General features: G+C 56.9%; 1 protein-coding gene across 2 annotated transcripts; it reads right to left on the bottom strand.

The window, feature by feature from the left end:
* Window positions 1–230: 230 nt before the first annotated feature.
* On the bottom strand, window positions 231–14,370 carry ACVRL1 (activin A receptor like type 1). Of its 2 annotated transcripts, XM_059403163.1 has the most exons (11): window positions 14,329–14,370; window positions 13,599–13,777; window positions 9,040–9,108; window positions 8,232–8,483; window positions 7,827–8,038; window positions 7,479–7,578; window positions 7,000–7,146; window positions 6,416–6,691; window positions 5,609–5,806; window positions 2,622–2,752; window positions 231–1,165 (listed from the first exon to the last, which is right to left on the bottom strand). In XM_059403163.1, exons 3-11 carry the CDS (start codon window positions 9,101–9,103, stop codon window positions 1,031–1,033), a joined length of 1,515 nt encoding a protein of 504 aa, XP_059259146.1. In that variant the 5' UTR covers window positions 9,104–9,108; window positions 13,599–13,777; window positions 14,329–14,370; the 3' UTR covers window positions 231–1,030. The 2 variants fall into 2 exon arrangements, with proteins under 2 accessions (XP_059259146.1, XP_059259145.1); XM_059403162.1 differs by lacking the exon at window positions 14,329–14,370 and having other exon boundaries at window positions 13,599–13,930.
* Window positions 14,371–17,172: the final 2,802 nt, after the last annotated feature.

The raw sequence follows: 17,172 nt of genomic DNA, 5'->3' as shown, positions 1-17,172 counted from the left end.
AGCTGTCTGAATCCAAGGAGAGCCACTGGTTTGAGTTAAAGTGGGAATTGGAGCTTGTAGAATTTGTCTAGGAGACCTTTCAGGCACTCCTGGCCTCAGATTAAGTCATTTTCAAGTCCCCACCTTGAGGCAAACTACCAGGGCTGGGCAAAAGGAGCAGAAGGAACAGATGAACTGACTGACCCCTGACACAGGCTGAGATGTCAAAGAAAACCAGAGCTGACAAAACCTCAAAGGACATCAGGACTGAATCTTGCAATAGGTAGATGAGGAAACAAAGGTTCCAGACAGTGAAGACTTCATTCTTGTCCCATAGAGCAATTGCCCAGGACCAAAACATGGGTCTCCTGACTCCCAGCTGAGCCTTTCCCCAGCTGTGCTTGGCTTTAGCATCTCCCCGTTGTTCTGAAGGTCCTGGGCCTCCCCCGTCTGACCAACTACCTCTCTGCAGTCCTCCAACCCAGCCATGGCTGCAGCAGGATTCCTTGGGTTTAACGCCCTAAGAGGTGAGCTAGGGAGGGCCCCAGCTCTCCCAGGCGGCTGGCACTCGGCTGGTGGGGTCATGTCCAGGAGACAGAGGCCCCGGACAAGCCCACAGAGAGGAAATGATGGACTGTGGGTGTGGGGCTGATGCCAGAGGCAGGATGTGTCCTGAAGGCTAGAGAGAACCCTGCGTCACCCTGGCAGCTCTGGTGGGGCAGCGGGGTTGGCCGAGGGCAGGGGGAAAAGTGCAGACCTGGGCTCCAGGCCCACGACTGGGATTCCCTGGCCTGGCCACCCTGGCTCTGGGGCCTCTTTCGCATCCTGTCCTGGGGGTGGTAGGGACTGCACCCGGGGCATAAGGGTGAGAAGGGAGCCAGGCGTCAGGGAGCCTGCTGCTTTGAGCAGGCCAGACGGCGGAAGATCGGGTTTCAGCCCAGCTGTATTTTTGGCTGGATGAGCCGGCAGGCACAGCCGCCCCTGGGCCACCGTCTGCCTCCCCACCCCACATGCACTGCAGGCAGAGGAGAGTCGGACTTCAGGCCTGTGGCTAGTGAATCACTTTGGGCTTCTCAAGACCGTTGCTCAATTTCTGCAGTGTCTTCTTGATTCGCAGTGCAGTGAGGCGGGCAGAAGGGTTGGGGTACCAGCACTCCCGCATCATCTGAGCCAGGCCTGAGAGGACCTGTTTGGGGGAGGGGGGAGACACAGAGGAGAGGAAGTAGAGACCTGGGTCAGGGGGACCTGGAAACGGGGTGGCAAGGAGGATGCTCAGAAATGGGGAGACAGTGGGGCGCCTGGGTGGCTCAGTGGGTTAAAGCCTCTGCCTTCAGCTCAGGTCATGATCTCAGAGTCCTGGGATTGAGCCCCACATGGGGCTCTCTGCTCAGCGGGGAGCCTGCTTCCTCCTCTCTCTCTGCCTGCCTCTCTGCCTACTTGTGATCTCTCTCTCTGTTAAATAAATAAATAAAATCTTTAAAAAAAAAAAAAAGAAAAAAAAAAAAAGAAATGGGGAGACAGAAGCAGGATAGAAAGGAGGAGAGCGTTGAGGAGGGAAAGAGGGAAGCCAGTGTGGTAAGGGAGGGGAGAATGGAAGCAAGGAGGAGAGGAGAAAGAGAGATGGAAGAGGAAGAGGAAGATGGTGGAGTGAGAAGTGGGTGCACGACAACAGGCAAGACAGAAAGACAGCTGCAACCCAGCTCTTCGGGTGCACTCAGGCCCCCTTCTGTGAGGAGGGTCTGTGGAATGTCTTATACCCACCCCCGACCTCTGCCAAGATCCAGGGAAGGGGAGATGTGTAAGTTTAGGGGCCCCTCCACAGCCAGACCCCCATGCGGAGGGCAGCCTCCCCTAGCACTTCCACCAGCCCCGCCTGGGCCCAGGGGCCACAGGGGGAGTGCCTGCGGAGGAACCCAGCCCAGGGCACTCAGTGGCCCCAGGGTGAGCCAACCTCAGAACTCAAGCCGCCCCCTGACAGGGAGTGTGTGTGTGCCTGTGTGTGTGTGTGTGTGTGTGTGTGTGTATGCAGAGCAGTGCATATATGCGGCTTTTTATGGATATGCATGTTATGCAGAAACATGCATGTGTCTGTGCACCTATGTGTGTATCCATGTACATTCGCTCTATCCAGAAACATTGATTGAGCACTTATTGTCAGCCAGCCCAGCGACAGATAACAGGGAAGTGAGGAGGCGTGGGAGACATGCTCTTTGTCTGCCCAGGGCTGAGAGTCTGGCATGTCTGCGCACGCCACATATGTATCTGTGAGGATATGTTTGTGTAGAAGCATGTGTGTGCCTGTATGTGTTTATGTACACACGTGTATGTATCTTACGTATGCATGTGGAGGGTTTTGAGAAAAAAAAAACAAACAGCAACAATGAAAGTTCATAGCAAGAAATGCAGCAGAGAGACTCTGACTTTTCAAGCCAGAGGGAAGGTTCTGAACATCCCAGCATAACCCAAATCTCAGGGGTCCACAGGCCAGGGATGAGGGAGGGGGTTCCCAGAGAGGGACCCTGGACTCTATCCTCTGGAACCTCTCCAGGGGAGGCAAAAACCTCAGGCACATGCTCCTGGAGCCAGAACTCCCAGCCATGAGCCACCACCCCGTGCCACCCCAGTCCCCACCGAGGCCTCACCGGGTCAGCAGCCAGCCGGTTGGGGATGGTGGGGGTCTGCTGATCAACACACACCACCTTCTTCATGTCCTCAAAGCTGGGGTCATTGGGCACCACATCATAGAAGGGTGGCCTGTAGTCCTCCACAATGCCTGAGGATGGAGGGGGGATGGGACTGTCACTTGGCACCCCAGGAAGGCTCCATGCCACCCCAAGGAGAGCCCTGCCCACCTCCTGTCCCAAGTTCCAGAAAGCCAGCTATCTGACCCAAGCTAACCCTGAAAGGGCCTCTAAAATATAATCAATATGTTTACAAATAGTAAGAATTATGACTATTGATGGCGTGCCTGAGTGGCTCAGTGGGTTAAGCCTCTGCCTTTGGCTCAGGTCATGATCTCAGGGTCCTGGTATCACGCCCTGCAATGGGCTCTCTGCTCAGCAGGGAGCCTTATTCCCTGCCCCCTCCCCCTCCTGCCTCTCTGCCTACTTATGATCTCTCTCTCTCTCTCTCTGTCAAGTAAATAAATAAAGTCTTAAAAAGAAAAAAAAGAACTATGGCTATTGAACTTGCACTCCCCAGAAGATGCCAGCCACTGTGCTGTAAATACTTTTGTGCTCCCCCTTCTTCATCTTTGCCACAACCCCCTGGGTATTATTGTGACCTCAAGCTTACAGATGAAGAGACTATGCTCAGGAAAGGTAAGCCCAAGGTTACACCACTAGTAAGGGCAGAGTCTAGGTTTAAACTCATCTCATCAAATTCCTAGGCTGGACCTTATTATAGTCTCTCTGTGGCTGCCTCCCACCCAGGGCCCAGGCACTGCTCCCAGGTCCCTATTCTCCCAGATGCCTGATAAAAACGTTTACTGGGGGCGTCTGGCTGGCTCAGTCATTAAGCATCTGCCTTCAGCTCAGCTCATGATCCCAGAAGCCTGGGATCAAGCCCCATATCAGGCTCCCTGCTCAGCAGGAAGCCTGCATCTCCCTCTCCCACTCCCCCTTCTTGTGTTCCTTCTGTGTCTCTTTCTGTCAAATAAATAAATAAAATCTTTAAAAACAAAAACAAAACACATTTACTGGCCACGTACGCTGTGCGGGGTGCTGTTCTAACTTCACAGCATTAAATCCTCACAACAACCCTGTGAGATAAGTCATACTATTAGCTCCACTTTATGAACAATGGAACCAAGGCCAAAAGGGTGAAGAAACTTGGCGAAAATCACACAGGTAAGTAGTGACGGATTTAAGTGAGCCCAGACGCTCTAACCAAAGCCCACGCTCTTGACCTCCAAGCTCTGCTCACAGGAGGAGAGCTGGCCTACTGCTGGGGGACGTGGCACAAGGAGAAACATAACAGCCATCCACTGTCAATGACAGCACAGGCCTCGCTGCCCTCCTCAGTCGCCAGCGCCGCTCCTCCCCAACGTCCCTTAGCAGGAAACTTCTGGAAAACGCTGCCTGCAGAGCTGCGGACAGCTCAGGCCGAAGAGGCCAGAACCAGAGAAGGCCCCCTAGACCCCTCCTGCCGCCCCTGCTTCCCAGCCTGAGGTGGGGGGCCATGGCCACACAGTCACAACCTCAAAGAGCCCTACACCAGCTGTTCTCTCCATGGCGGGCTTCCAGGCCGGCCCCTGTGCCACTCGAGCCCTAATCAGCGCTGCACAGAGGCCTGAGCGTGTCTAATGGGCCTTTAATCAGTGCCGGGGCTGACACCAGATTACAGTGTTTATAATGCACCACGAATCTGTGTGAGGCTGACAGAGCTTCCCTCCGCCCCAGGAGCCTGCAGTCAGCCTCCCCGATCAGCCCTGGCCCGATCAGCCCTGGCCCGGCCAGCCCTCTCTTTCCGCCCGCAGCCTCATCCAAGGGGCCTCGGCTCCTTCCAGGTGCCCCCTGCCCCAGCCAATGTTAGACTAGAAGTTCACACCTGAGAGGACAGGAATCTTGAGCCCCCTCGAGAGTCTCCCAGAGGGACTGAATGGTTACACTCTGCCCTCCACCTGTCATTGTTAAGGGGAAATGAAGCCTGGCCTGGGGGTGGCTACTAGCAGATGCTCAGGAAATGAGAAGGTCCCTGTCCCCAAGGAACAGAGCTCCAATCATATCCTGAGGTTGTCCCCAACCTGTCCGGACAGCCAGCAATCCCTCCCCATAGACAGCCTCCATGGAGACTGACAAGCCTCCCCAACCTGGTCCAGACCACCACCCAATATCCATCCACCCCAGGGCTGGGAAGGCTCCGGTCCCAGGGCTATCCCTGTCCTGGCCAGCAGGAACAGGGTCCCTCCACCTACTCCCAGCCCATTCACAGGCACCCGCAGTCATAACGAGGCAGCGATAAGCAGGCAGTGTAGACGCTATTCTATCCTGCCTTTTTGCAGCAAAGAAACCACGGCCCCAGAGTGCGATGGCCTGGATTTCAGACCCCGGCACTGCCTCCAGCCCTCAGTAATTCTGTACCTCAGTACCTTCACCTGGGAAATGGGGACGATACTGTGTCAGGCATCCGTTACTACAATAAATTGCCATGAATATTTACCAAGCCCCAGAATAGCTTCAGATACTATCCTGGGATTATCTCAACAACTTGAGCTGTCTTCATTCCCCTTTTCAAATGAAACTGAGACACAGAGAGGTTAGGTTAAGTAACCTGCCCATGGTCAGTGGCAAGGTCAGGAACGGAGCCCAGGTGGTGTGATTCCCAACCCACGCTCTTAACCACGAAGTGACACCACCTCCTGCCAACACGGGACGATGTAGTAGGACAATACATGGATATAACATGCTTAAGCTCAATAAAAGTTAGCTGCTACTGATATTTCTGTTATTATCCAGGATTTCACAGCCAGACTCGCAGACTCCCAGAGTCACACTTTAAAAGGTCACTCAGTTGAACCCTCAGGCCGTGGACACCATTTGTGGCAGGAGGCCCCTGTCTCCTGCCTGTCCGCCTGTCCATCCATCTGCCCCAGGCCTCTTCCCCAACCCTGCACAGGGCAGGCCCTCACCGTTGACAATGGTCCGACGGGCAATCTCCCATAGCACCAGGCCAAAGGCCCAGATGTCTGTCCACTTGTAGGACTCGAAGCAGTCAGTGCGGATCTGTTCTTCCAGCACCTCGGGGGCCATGTACCGCTTGGTGCCCACTCGTGGGTTGTTCCCGATGTCCAGGTAATCACTACCCTGGGAGTGCATCACAGCCAGGCCTGTGGGGACCGGGCCTGTCACTCCTGCCACTCAGCCGAGCCCCCAGACTCCGGGGTGGCCCCAGAAGCAGGGGTGCAGGAGGTGAGGAGGGCATGGAGAGAGATGGTGGGACATGGAGCAGCAGGCAGATGGACACCTGCCTGGAGGCCGGCTGGGAGACCGCACCCCTGGGCCCACCCGCCGCTGGTATACCAGGGGTATGCTTGGCTTGTGTAGCCCTCCTGCTAGGTGCCCAAGTGCCCAGAGAGATGTGAGTGGGCGAAGCAGGCGTTATTGTGCCCATTTCACAGAGCAGAACCCCGAGGCCTGGTGAGGGGAGCAATGTAGTCAAGTGAAGCCAGGGGGACAACCCAGGTTCCTGGTACCCTGCCCCTTTCTCCCAAGTCCTGGAGCCCAGGCGGTACACCAGAAGGAGTCTGGGCTTGCAAAGCCACCAGGCAACTCGCGGGGCTCTTGCAGAGGTGAAACAGACAATCCACGTGCCAGGAGGTTTTAAAGCACTGATCAGAAGCGTCGTTGTCAACACACACACACACACACACACACAGGACAAAGCTGGGTGCTCGAGCCCGCGCCCGGCCGGCACCCGCCCCTGCCCAGCAGCTCACCCAGGTCAGCGATGCAGCACTGCAGGTTGCTCTTGACCAGGACGTTGCGGCTTTTGAGGTCTCTGTGGGCAATGGCCGGCTTGCCCTGCGTGCCAAAGATCTCCACGTGCAGGTGAGCCAGGCCGCAGGCAGCCGACACAGCTAGCCTCAGGGCCAGCTGCGGCTCCAGTGTCTGCCTCTGCAGAAAGTCGTAGAGGGAGCCGTGCTCGTGGTAGTGCGTGATGAGCCACAGCTGCGTGCTCGAGTTGCGGGAGGTCATGTCCGAGGCAATAAAGCCTATGGGCAGAGCGTCCATAGATGGCTCAGCAGAGGGGCAAGGGAGAAAGGAGGCTGGACTGATCGGGGTCGGGGTCAGGGTCAGGGCTGGGGACAGAGGAGAGGTGGTCGGGGCAAAGCTGGGGCTGGGGGTGGAGGCTGATCTGGCTTAGGTCGGAGAGGGAGCTGGAGTCAGAGGTCGGGGCTGAGGGGCTGACAGGTGTCCTTCAGGACTAGGTCAGTGTCGCTAGGCCTGACTAGGTCAGGGACTCCAGCCCTGAGGGCCGGGGGCTGAAAGCCCCGGGTCGGACTTAGTGTTTCCCACTTACCGAGGATGTTGTCGTGCCTGAGCAGCACTGTATTATAGATCTCAGTCTCCCGGAACCAGGACTGTTCATCCCTTGAAGAGAAGATCTTGACGGCCACGCTTTCTCCATGCCACAGGCCACGCCACACCTCACCGTAGCGACCCTTGCCTGATCCAAAAATGGGAGAGATAGTAGAGGTCGCATATGGGCACGTACAGCCCTTGGGCATGGGGAACCCCAGAAGAAACCCCCATCTTGGTGCTGCACTAAACCCAACTGCAAAATCCTGATGTTTGTTTCACTTAGTCCAGCCCCAGCCCCATTTGCCTGGCTACCCCAGCATCTGCAGAAGGTCTCGTCCTGACCCATCTCCGGGCCACTCCCTACCCAGCAGAATTCCCATTCGGGGCCTGGCCCTGCCTGTGACTTGGAAGCCAAGAGTCTGCTCACTCCTGCAAGATCACAGGAGCCCTTGGTCCCACCTCCCCTCCACGGCTCACCTACACACTCCACGAGGGCCACCTGCCGTGCCACTGTCCTTTGCACCAGGAAGGGGAGTCCTGAGCCACTGCCTGTGGTGCAGTCACTGTCCAGGAGATCCTGAGGAATACAGACAGGCCACTGACGGGCTGCACCACCTAGCCCAGGCCATTTCTTCCTCCTTAAGCTGGGACCCGCTACTGTCGTCACGTGCTCCTCACTCGTCCAGCAACCCCCACCCCCCAGATCTCTGAGTGTCTGCGATTGCACCTTTCTTGGTTACCTGACCCTCAGCACCCCCTTTGGTTCTGTGGCTCCTGTCTCCCACCCCTCCCCAACCCGCATGCCAGGTTCTCCCAAGCCCATACCCCCAGCATGCTGTCCCCCTGCTCGGATGCCTTCAGGATGAGGCTGGACTCGCCCAGCTCGCTGTGCAGGACCCGCTGCTTCTCCTGCCTCCGCCGGACATGCCACAGGCCCAGGGCCCCCAGGGCCCCCAGGGCCAACAAGGCCAGCACGGGGCCCAGGATCAGAGGTAGCTGCCCATCTACCTTCGGCTGCTCCGGAGGAATTTGGGTGGCTGGTGGAGGGGGACACGGAGGCCCAGCTACCACCAGGCCAGATCCCCCCACCTGGCCACTCTGCCAGTCAGATCCCAGGGTCCTGCCTCCCCTCCTCCCGCCACCCCTCCTTGCCAGAGCGTGAGGTGGGAGCAGGGCGAGGAGGAAGGGTCAGAGAGGATGGGGAGGGCCAGCCGGGGTGGCTGCACGTACCCTCCAGGACCAGGGACACGTTGTGGTTGCAGAGGTTGCTGTAGCAGCAGTAGTGGTTGACGAACTCGGTGGGGCGCCCCAGGCACAGCTCCTCATGCAGGCTCCCGCAGCCCCGGTGCTCCTGGGGCTGCCGGCCCTCCTCCCGCACCAGCACGACTGTGCACCAGAACCCCTGGCAGGTAGGCCCCCTGCACTGTGGGCTCTCACAGGTGCAGGTGACCAGCGGGCCCCGAGAGGGCTTCATGGGGTCACCTGTGAGACACACTGGAAGCTCAGCCACTCTGGGCCCCACTCCTAGGCTGGGCCTCACACCTATGTCTATCCCGTTGCCCCTCCCTTCTGGCCTCTCAAACACAACCCCTGAGGCCTTGCTCCTTTTAGTCCCATCCTTAGATTATCCTTCCTTCTAGAAACTTACCCTCTGACATGATGAGAACCAGGCTACTGTTGCCCCTCCCCCCGATCCTAGGACCCTCCCTTTGGGTCCTAGGCCCAGCTCTGGCCCCCAGCCCCAACCCTGAGTGCTCTCCCAGGCCCTCCCTGTCAATGTCCCCACTCTGCACGCCCCAGATAGAGGTGCCCAACATGGAGTCCAGTAGAACAGCAGCCCATGGGTTTGCATCAGGACACAAAGGAGGGCTGGGGTAGCAGGGGGGTTACTCTAACTAAGCCTGCCTCCCACCCTCCAGCCAAGCTCCTAAGCAGCCCCTCTCTCTAGCTCCTCAAATTCAGCCCCAGCAAGAGCTGAACCCAGCCAGCTCTTTCCCCATTCCGGCCCCTGTCCCCTACCTGCTTTCCTAGTACTTACCCTGGGTCAGGCCCAAGGCCATCAGGAACATCAGAAGGCCTCTCCTGGGGGGGTCCAAGATCATGGTCCCTGAAGAGGAGAGGGGGTGCAGTAAGGTCTGTGAAATGTGATCCCCTCAGAGTTTTCAGCCACTGACTGTGGGTCCCTCCCACCCAGAGGAAATTACTGGGAGTTTTGGGGGGGTGGGCAGGGAGGCCTCCTCCCTACTCCCTGTGTCTGGCCTTGGGGCGGGGCCTGGAGGGGAAGTCCTGGTTCACTTCCCCATGGAAACCATCCTGTTAGGGGTAGAGGGTGGGGGAGCCATGCTTAAGTGACAGAGAGTTTGGGGGACTCCCAGCTCTTTACCCCTGCTTCTGAGTTCAGACTGGAGGGCAGAGAGGGCATGAGGCTGGGGTGCAAGGAGCTTCTCTTCAGCAGTCCCCCGCACCCGTCGGTCCTCCACTCCTGCCCACCCCCCCCCCGTCCCCCCCCTTCCCCCTGCCCCCCCCCCCCCCCCAGCACTGGCTGCCTCAAACATAAACAGGCTCCTGTCTTCACTTCCTGCCATTCAGGGTCCCGCCAAGCTGGGAACAGGAATCAAGATTGTTTAGATTGGGGTCTGGATAGAACAGGCAGGAGTCACGCACAGTAAAGAGCTCCGGGTGTGTTCTCAGGGCAGGCTGGGGTGGCTACAGGGTCTGGAAGAGCCACTTGCAGCTGGGACCGCCCCATGACAGAATTCTGGGGTGACACCTTGGGAACCACAAAGCCCAGCTCCTTATTTTAGAAAAGATAGAGATTAAACCACAGACAGCCCAAGAGACTCGTCCAAGGTCAAACTTGTACAAGGTCAGTGGCGGTAACAGGAGTACACCCCAGGTATTCAGACTCCCAGGCCACTGCTTCCTCCGTTCTGTCTCCCAATCCAGGTGACAGCCTGGGTCTGAGCCCTCTGGGCTGTAACAACCATACACATCTTGAACAGCGCTGGCTCACACCAGGTGCAAGGAAACCCCTCTACGCCTCACCAGAGTATAAGACACCCACTCTGAGCCATTCCCTGGCCCCCTCCCTTCTCTCTCCTTGCTGTCTTGGGAAGGGAAGGGGTGGGGGTAGGGCCAGTGAACGTGGGAGGGGAAGTGAAACATACTTAGGCACTGAATGTTTGACCTTCCATGGCTGGTTAAGGTTGAACTTTTCCAGAAGTGTGGTAGAGAGGGTTAGGGAAGTAATTCTGATCTAGGATAGTCCTCAACCCAGGTCCCAAACCATCCAGTGCTCCAGAAAGTCACCCCCTTCTTCATTTCTCAAAGGCTGAGAACAAGAGGATAAGGGCTGACACTGCAGCAAGGACTGAGGGCAGACAGCAAGAAGGACTTTTGGAATGGTCTCGAGGGTGCGGATGTGTGCCTGGCGACTGGATCCCCAGGCAGGAGCAGCTAACATGAGGGAGTGGGAGTGACTTCTGGCATACCCCAGGGAGGCTGGGAGGGCTGGCTGTCTGGCCACATGGGCTTGGCAGGCCCATAGTCTAAGAATGGTACCAAATGAAGCTCCATGGTGTTGAGGCCTTGAGGGCAGGATGGTTGGGGGCGATGCATGTGGCTCGTGGGCCTCTCTGGCTGGTGGCAGCTCTGGCCTTCCTGCCTGGGCTTCCTCTGCCCCAGAGGCCCAGGGCTGGGGGAGGAAACAGAGCCTTGGGCTGCTGCAGCTGTGTCCCCAGTCTCTTGCCTGACCTCCTGCCTCTTGCTCCCCCCACCCCTGGGCAGGCAGTGAGGACTCTGTCCAGCAATGCAACTGGTAGCTGGAGAAGGAGCTCCAGAGGAGCCGAATTTGTCGCCTGGGGTAGGGGTGGGGAAGCCATCCATGGAAGCCTTTGCTTGCCCAGAGAGCAGCTAAAGAGAAAGCACAGGGTAGGAAAGAAAGGGTGGATAACTGGAAGGAAGAAGTCAGGCATCCTTTTCGGATCCTGTACCCATGCGTCCACTTCTCTGACTTTGCCCCAGTGTACTCCCCTTACCTACTTTATTACTCATTAGAATTGCTTGAAGCGCTTCGTTAGAAATGCACATTTTTTGGCCTTACTATGCACCCCCCTTCCAAATTCTGACTTCAGTCCATCTGGGACCAGCAAGAAGCATGCATTTTTAAAAAGATCTCCAGGTAATTCTCATCAGTTGGCATGGGTACCACCCCCTGAGAAATGTGCCCTACACGGGGCTAAATCCGGGCCACCTGTTTTCATTTCACTGTATGGGCCCTGCTGGGTCAGGGACCAAGGTGCCGAGGGCAGAGATTCACTCCCACTAGGGCACCTCCCCTCCCCAGCTGGAGGAGCCCCTGCAGAGGTGAGGGCGGGTGAGGGCTTTGTTCTCCAGCTTCCCAGACTCAGCCACAGTGCAGGGAGGGCCTGGCAGCATTTGCAGAATCCACCTCTGGTTGAATCTCGGGAATATGGGGGAGTAAAACAGGGATTCTCCCTCCGCTTTTAGCCGGACCCAGCATGGAGCGAAGTACAGGAGGGTGCTGTGTCCAGACCAGTCTGAACTCCCAGCGACCCTGACTGATCTGCCCGGAGACCTGACTCCAGCACAGACTCCCCAAGGTGGGTGGCATCCCTCCACTTCGAAGCTGGAAGATCTGCGGAAAGAAGCAGCGCTGCTTGGGGGCAGAGATCCCAGGTGCCAAGCTAATTTCAAATGTTAATTTACCACCATGAAAGCCTTCCTGATAAGAATTGACCATCTCTGAATACTATTCATGGACCAAGGACTCAGTTTTCACGGTTAATCGGTTAATCTCATTTAATCCTGGCAACCATCCAGTGGGGAAACTGAGGCTCAGGAACATTAACTTTCTTGCCTGTGATCACCACCTATGTCCTGATCAACTTGCGCTGCTGGGAATAAATCCTCCCTTGGACATTTCCTGTCTCCAATTCCTGGTGTTCAGTGAGTCCCTCAAAGGCAGAAAGAGAGCAAGTGGGGTTTGTGGACAGTAACAGATGTCACACAGCTGTTGTCATCGCCGGGTGCCCAATGCGGGTTTGTTTAGATGTGAAGACAGAAATCATCTGCTTGCTGTAGGCTTGGTCTTAAGTGGAAGAACCAGAGTCAGGGTGTGCCCAGAAGGTGGCTGTCATTCTGCTTCTCCCCAGCACACTCTAGGAATTGTCACAGGGCTGGAAGAGCCTCGCTTGGCATGTCAACAGGTCTTAGCCAAACAGCACAGACTAGCTGCCCTTCCCATACACACAACACTTTCAACGGCATCATCTCCCTGGCCCTTCATGGCCAGGGTGATGGAGCATCAAGCCTAAATCCTAGGGCCAGACAGAAAGCGCAGGCAGCACCGGACAGCACAGGGGTCAGGGTTCAAATCCTGCCTCTGCCTGGGTTCAAATCCTATCTCTGCCACTTAGAGCTATGAGATGTGGGGCAAGTTACTTCAACTTTCTGAGGCTTAGGCTTCCCTACAAAAAAAAAAAAGAGAGAGAGAGAGAGAGAATAAGAAGAGCGCTCATTTCAAGGGTACGCTGTACTTATTTAGCAGAAAACTAAGTGACACACAGTTAGCGCCTAATAAATGCCACCCAAAATGCAATAGCACCATTTACACCATCCATGGGGCTTTGGACAAGTGACGCAGGTCCGAAACTCTTTCCTTTTCAGGAGGATGGACATAATAAACCTGTCTTGCTAAACTGTGGCCAGGATGACATGAGAGAAATGGAGCTCAGTGCACATCTAAGACTACACAGTAGGTACTCAATAAGTGGTAGCGATTTTTAACACCCAATGAGATGAGAGGTGAGAGGGATCAAGGCAAATGGGGCAGAGAGGGATCAGAGAGGACAGAGTCTGACTCATCCAGAAACCCCTCCTATAGAGAGGCCAAGGGCTAGAGTCCACTATGCCCTTGTCCTTCAAGAAGAAAAGGGGGTGAGTGGCCAGGCCAGAGATGCTCTTAACAGCACTGACCTCCAGGGCCGGCTGAAAATCTGGGGTCCCAGCCTGCAGGGAGATTGGGAAAGCCTCTGGCCTGGGTCCCTAGGGAGGGCCATGGCATGGGGATTATCTGACTGTGTAGGGTTTGGAGGTGAGGTTTTTTTCGAGGGAATTACAGTGGCAGGTATCTCAAGCAAGAGCTGTAGAGGCTGGTCTGGGAAAGGTGGGCTTCCAGGGGACGCTCAGGAAGTAGACACTCCCTCCCTGGTGAAGGCAGCTGCCTGGACAGAATCCGGGCGCGGGGGGGGGGGGGGGGTGTGGGCTCATCTGGGAAGAAGAGCAGGAATCCCTTCTGCCCATTTACAAATGAGGCTAGGGGAACAGAGAAGTTAAGTGACTAGGCCCAGGAGCCAGAAGTTTTCTGATTCCCAGCCTGATTTAGGCCCAGTCTGTTCCAGTCTCAGATGGGGTCATGGGCAGATGTGCGGGGAAGGTGAGGGGCAGCTCGCCCCAGTGAGGAGCGGGACTGACCCTACGGCGACCTCTTTGAGACGCTCTATGGGATCTGCCCCAAGAAGGACCTCTGCAGGTTTGAGGGGCGGGGGTCAGGCGGCCCCGCGGACCTGGACTCACCTCTGGACCCGCCCTGCGGGCAGCGGGCCGGGCACGTCCCCTTCCCCGGCAGAGGCCGCGGTAGCCCAGCGAGGGCTGGACGGCGGCGCGGGTCTTGTGCAGCCCTGGACGGCCCTGGGACCCGGGAGGGGCTCGCTCTGCGCGGATGGCGCGGCGGCCTCCCGGGACTGGGAAAGGGGCTGGAGCAAAAATGTTTCTTATTCCAGCGTCTTCCTGCCTGGCCCGGCTCCACCACTCCCTCCTAATAAACCGTTTCCTATTGCCCAACTAGCCGACCGGACCGGCTGTCCGCTCGCCCCTTGCTGGGGCCGCAGGGCCCGGACCATCCCCCGCACGGCTCCCAGACCCCAAGGGCAGCCGCCCCCTGCGGCCGCCCCCCCCCGCCCCCCCCACCCCCCCCCCCCCCGCCCCCCGCCCCCCGCCCCCCGCCCCGGGATCGCGGTCGCGTCCCGGCCCGAGCCTCCCACATCCGCCTCCCCGAGGGGGCGGGCCTTGGACTCGGGCAGCGGGGGTCTCGTGGGGACCAGGCCCGGAGCCATGGGGCCAGGAGCCGAGGCCGGAGGCACGATCTGAGGGTCCAATCGAGGAGGGGATGGAGGGGGAGGTGGCCCCTCGCTCTCTGAGCCGCGGAGGGGGTGGCCTGGAATCTGGGACTGGAAGGGGGAAGGACCGCAGGGAAACGGGACTGGGGCGGGGGGAGGGGAATGAGGGGGTCGGGGAGGTGACGTACCTGTCCTCCCACCCTCAAGTCTCTGGTCCCGGGCCTAGAAGGAGCAGCCCGGGCAGAGTTTGGGGCTGGCAGGGTCCGAAATATTTTAGCCCCGCCCTCTCCGCCCCCTACCCCCGCCCCCAAGGACTCCCCACTCGGTCCAAATCCCTCAGCCTCCTCCCTCTTGCCCCTTCACCCCCTCTTGTTCACTCTCCTCTTCCGCAGGCTCCCTGGCTCAGCGCAGGGTAAACAGGCCCCATGGGACTGCTCGGGGTCAGTGGTGAGAACAGTGGAGCCCCTCCAGCCACAGCACAGCTCAGTGACAAGGATGCCTATCCCTACAAGGCTTGGCCAGATGGAGGGAGAAGCTGGGAACCGCCTTGGGACTGCCCCCTTCCAGGCAGGCCCCTCACCCCACCAAATGGAGATGGGGACTGGAACCTATGTGGGAACACTGATGGGACAAGGCAGACAAGGATCTGGGGAGGGGAACAGAATGGCTTCTCCCCCAGAGAGAGACTTGCTCTTCCTCCAGATTCCTTTACAGAGGCTCAGAACACTGACATCATCGGCTTACTTTGCTCCAACCACTGGGAGCACCCTGAAGGCAGGACTTCATTTCTAGCCTCCTCCTTACCCACAAAGACCCTGAAGTCTGGGAATCCAGACTAGTTGCGTAACCTCAGACAAGTGACACTTCTCCACACCTCACGCCCCGGTCTGCTAAATGGGCGTAATCAACAAGGCCAGTCTCACAGGGCCATCGTGAAAATGAAGGCAATGATGCTCATCCTAGTGCAGAGTAAAAATGCTAGTTGGCATCAAAGAACATGTTAAATTAATAAATAAAAAGCTGGGGAGGGGTACCTGGGTGGCTCAGTGGGTTAAGCCTCTGCCTTCCGCTCAAGTCATGATCTCAGGGTCTTGGGTGCTCCAGAGAGCACCACATCGGGCTCTCTGCTCAGCAGGGAGCCTGCTTCCCCCTCTCTCTCTGCCTGCCTCTCTGCCTTCTTGTGATCTCCCTCTCTCTCTCTCTCTCTGTGTCAAATAAATAAGTAAAATCTTAAAAAAAAAAAATATGCTGGGGTGGAGGTAGCCTCGGAAGCAAGCAGAAAGAGCAGGTATTGGAAGCCGAAGTGAACCTCTAAGGTGTCTTCCTCTATGAAGATTATGTAAAATGGGCCAGGGACCCCCACCTTCTCCTGGGAATAGAGGCTGGGGGGACATCAGCCAAAGGCTCAGCCAGCCATCAACTGCTGACTGACCTCACTTCCTCTGCTGAAACCCTCCCCAGCCCCCACCCCACAGCTGCTTCACAGCTCCGGGAGCATTGTGAATTCCAGAACCATGGCACACCCAAATTTCAGTGTCAGGATAGAGCTGTGTCCTGCAGCCAATAGGAAGTACTATGGGATTACCGTATCTGCTCTTCCAGATTATAGCGGCCACTTCGGAGTGTGGCCTCCTGTCCATCTCTCATACCCACTCTCCCCCCGCCCCGCTCTGGCTTCTGATAAACTTCTCCCAATCCAGCCTATGGATCTCTGTTCTGGGAGGTGGAAGTGGGGGCTTCCCCAAGGGAAGCATTCAGTCTGAGACATACAGCAAGCACTGAAATAGTGACACACGGCTAGGTCTGAGTTGCTGGTGAGAGTCAGCGGGGACGGGGAACTTTATCTGGGAAGGAGTCATGAAACAGATGGAGGGTTGGGTTTGGAGGAGGAATGCAGGCCCCCATGGGGAACTGGGGAACCCCCACCTTTGCCAGAGCGCTGAGCCCCCTGGATCCCGACTGGGGCTCTCTCGGGCTTCCTGTGACCCTCATGGGTTCTAGAGCACCCAGAGAACCAGGGGAAGGCACCAGAGAAGGGATGCAGAGTTGGAGAAAGCCCTGGAGACTCAGCCCAATGAGGAAAGGGAAAAGGAATTGCAAACTGTGTCCAAGTGTATAAGATTAATTACTCAGAAGACCAGCTGTTCCTCATATTCAGTGAGGACAGAACAAGAGGAAACAGGCTGAAAGGGCTGATTCGAATTTACATATTCAGAAGAATTTCCCAATGGTGTGTGAAACAGAGTCCTCAAGATCCTAGGGAGGCACGTGGGGTAAACTTCCAGGAGATTTTGACCTGTGGAAGGCAGGTCACGTGGAGTCCTGCATGGGAGCAGATTGGACAATTTGTGCTTTCAGGCCCAGCTGTGAGTATCAGGTTCAAGCCCTGCTCTTGACACCAGGGCGGGGCGAGCAGCGCGGTATTGGACCCATGCAGATGGACAGGACCCCACGCTTGGCTTAATGCTCTGCCGTTGCCATTTTGAAATTCTTAAGCATGTTCGAACAAGGGGCCTGCCTTTTTCATTTTGCACTGGGCCCTACAGATTATGTAGCTGGTTCTGCACCAGGATGAGTAGGAAGAAAAAACAAGGGCGGGGGGGAGGGGCGCTGAATTAGCAGAGAGGGTGAGCTGGGCTTTGCTTCATTTAAATTGTGGAGTGGGAGATTTAGATCAGCCAACCTAGAGATTTTTCAAATGCAAGAAACATGGAAACAGTAGAACAAGGTTCTGCTACCTGAGGACGAAGAAGAACCAGAAGAACCGTGGGTCTCCTTTAGGAGAGAAGTGGGGCAGATACCTGTGAATTCTGTTTGTCCATTTATTCAACACAGAGGACAGAGCGAGCTTTGTGGGCTGGACACGGCCTGAGTTTTTCCTGGAGCGGGAGGGAGAAGCGACCTCTCCATGTCTCCTTCAGTTCTGAGCAGAAGCACCATCGATTGTGTCCCAAAGGCAACAATAAACCAGGGGTCATGGGGCCTGGGTTTCGGGCCTGGATCATCTCTCTAGGCCTCAGTTTCTTCCTCTG

This window comes from Mustela nigripes, chromosome 6 (assembly GCF_022355385.1).
Source record: "Mustela nigripes isolate SB6536 chromosome 6, MUSNIG.SB6536, whole genome shotgun sequence".
NCBI lineage: Eukaryota > Metazoa > Chordata > Mammalia > Carnivora > Mustelidae > Mustela > Mustela nigripes.
The sequence above is the reverse complement of the archived record's forward strand: the minus strand, read 5'-3'. Positions and strand labels throughout refer to the sequence as shown.

What these genes read in the sequence shown, in the direction of transcription:
- ACVRL1 (XM_059403163.1), bottom strand. Translation starts at nt 9,103, where the DNA reads ATGATCTTGGACCCCCCCAGGAGAGGCCTTCTGATGTTCCTGATGGCC. An exon ending in GGCCTTGGGCCTGACCCAGG is followed by an intron (nt 8,484 to 9,039) that starts GTAAGTACTAGG and finishes TGTGTCTCACAG; the next exon opens with GTGACCCCATGAAGCCCTCT. An exon ending in AGGGGGACAGCATGCTGGGG is followed by an intron (nt 7,579 to 7,826) that starts GTATGGGCTTGG and finishes TGTATTCCTCAG; the next exon opens with GATCTCCTGGACAGTGACTG.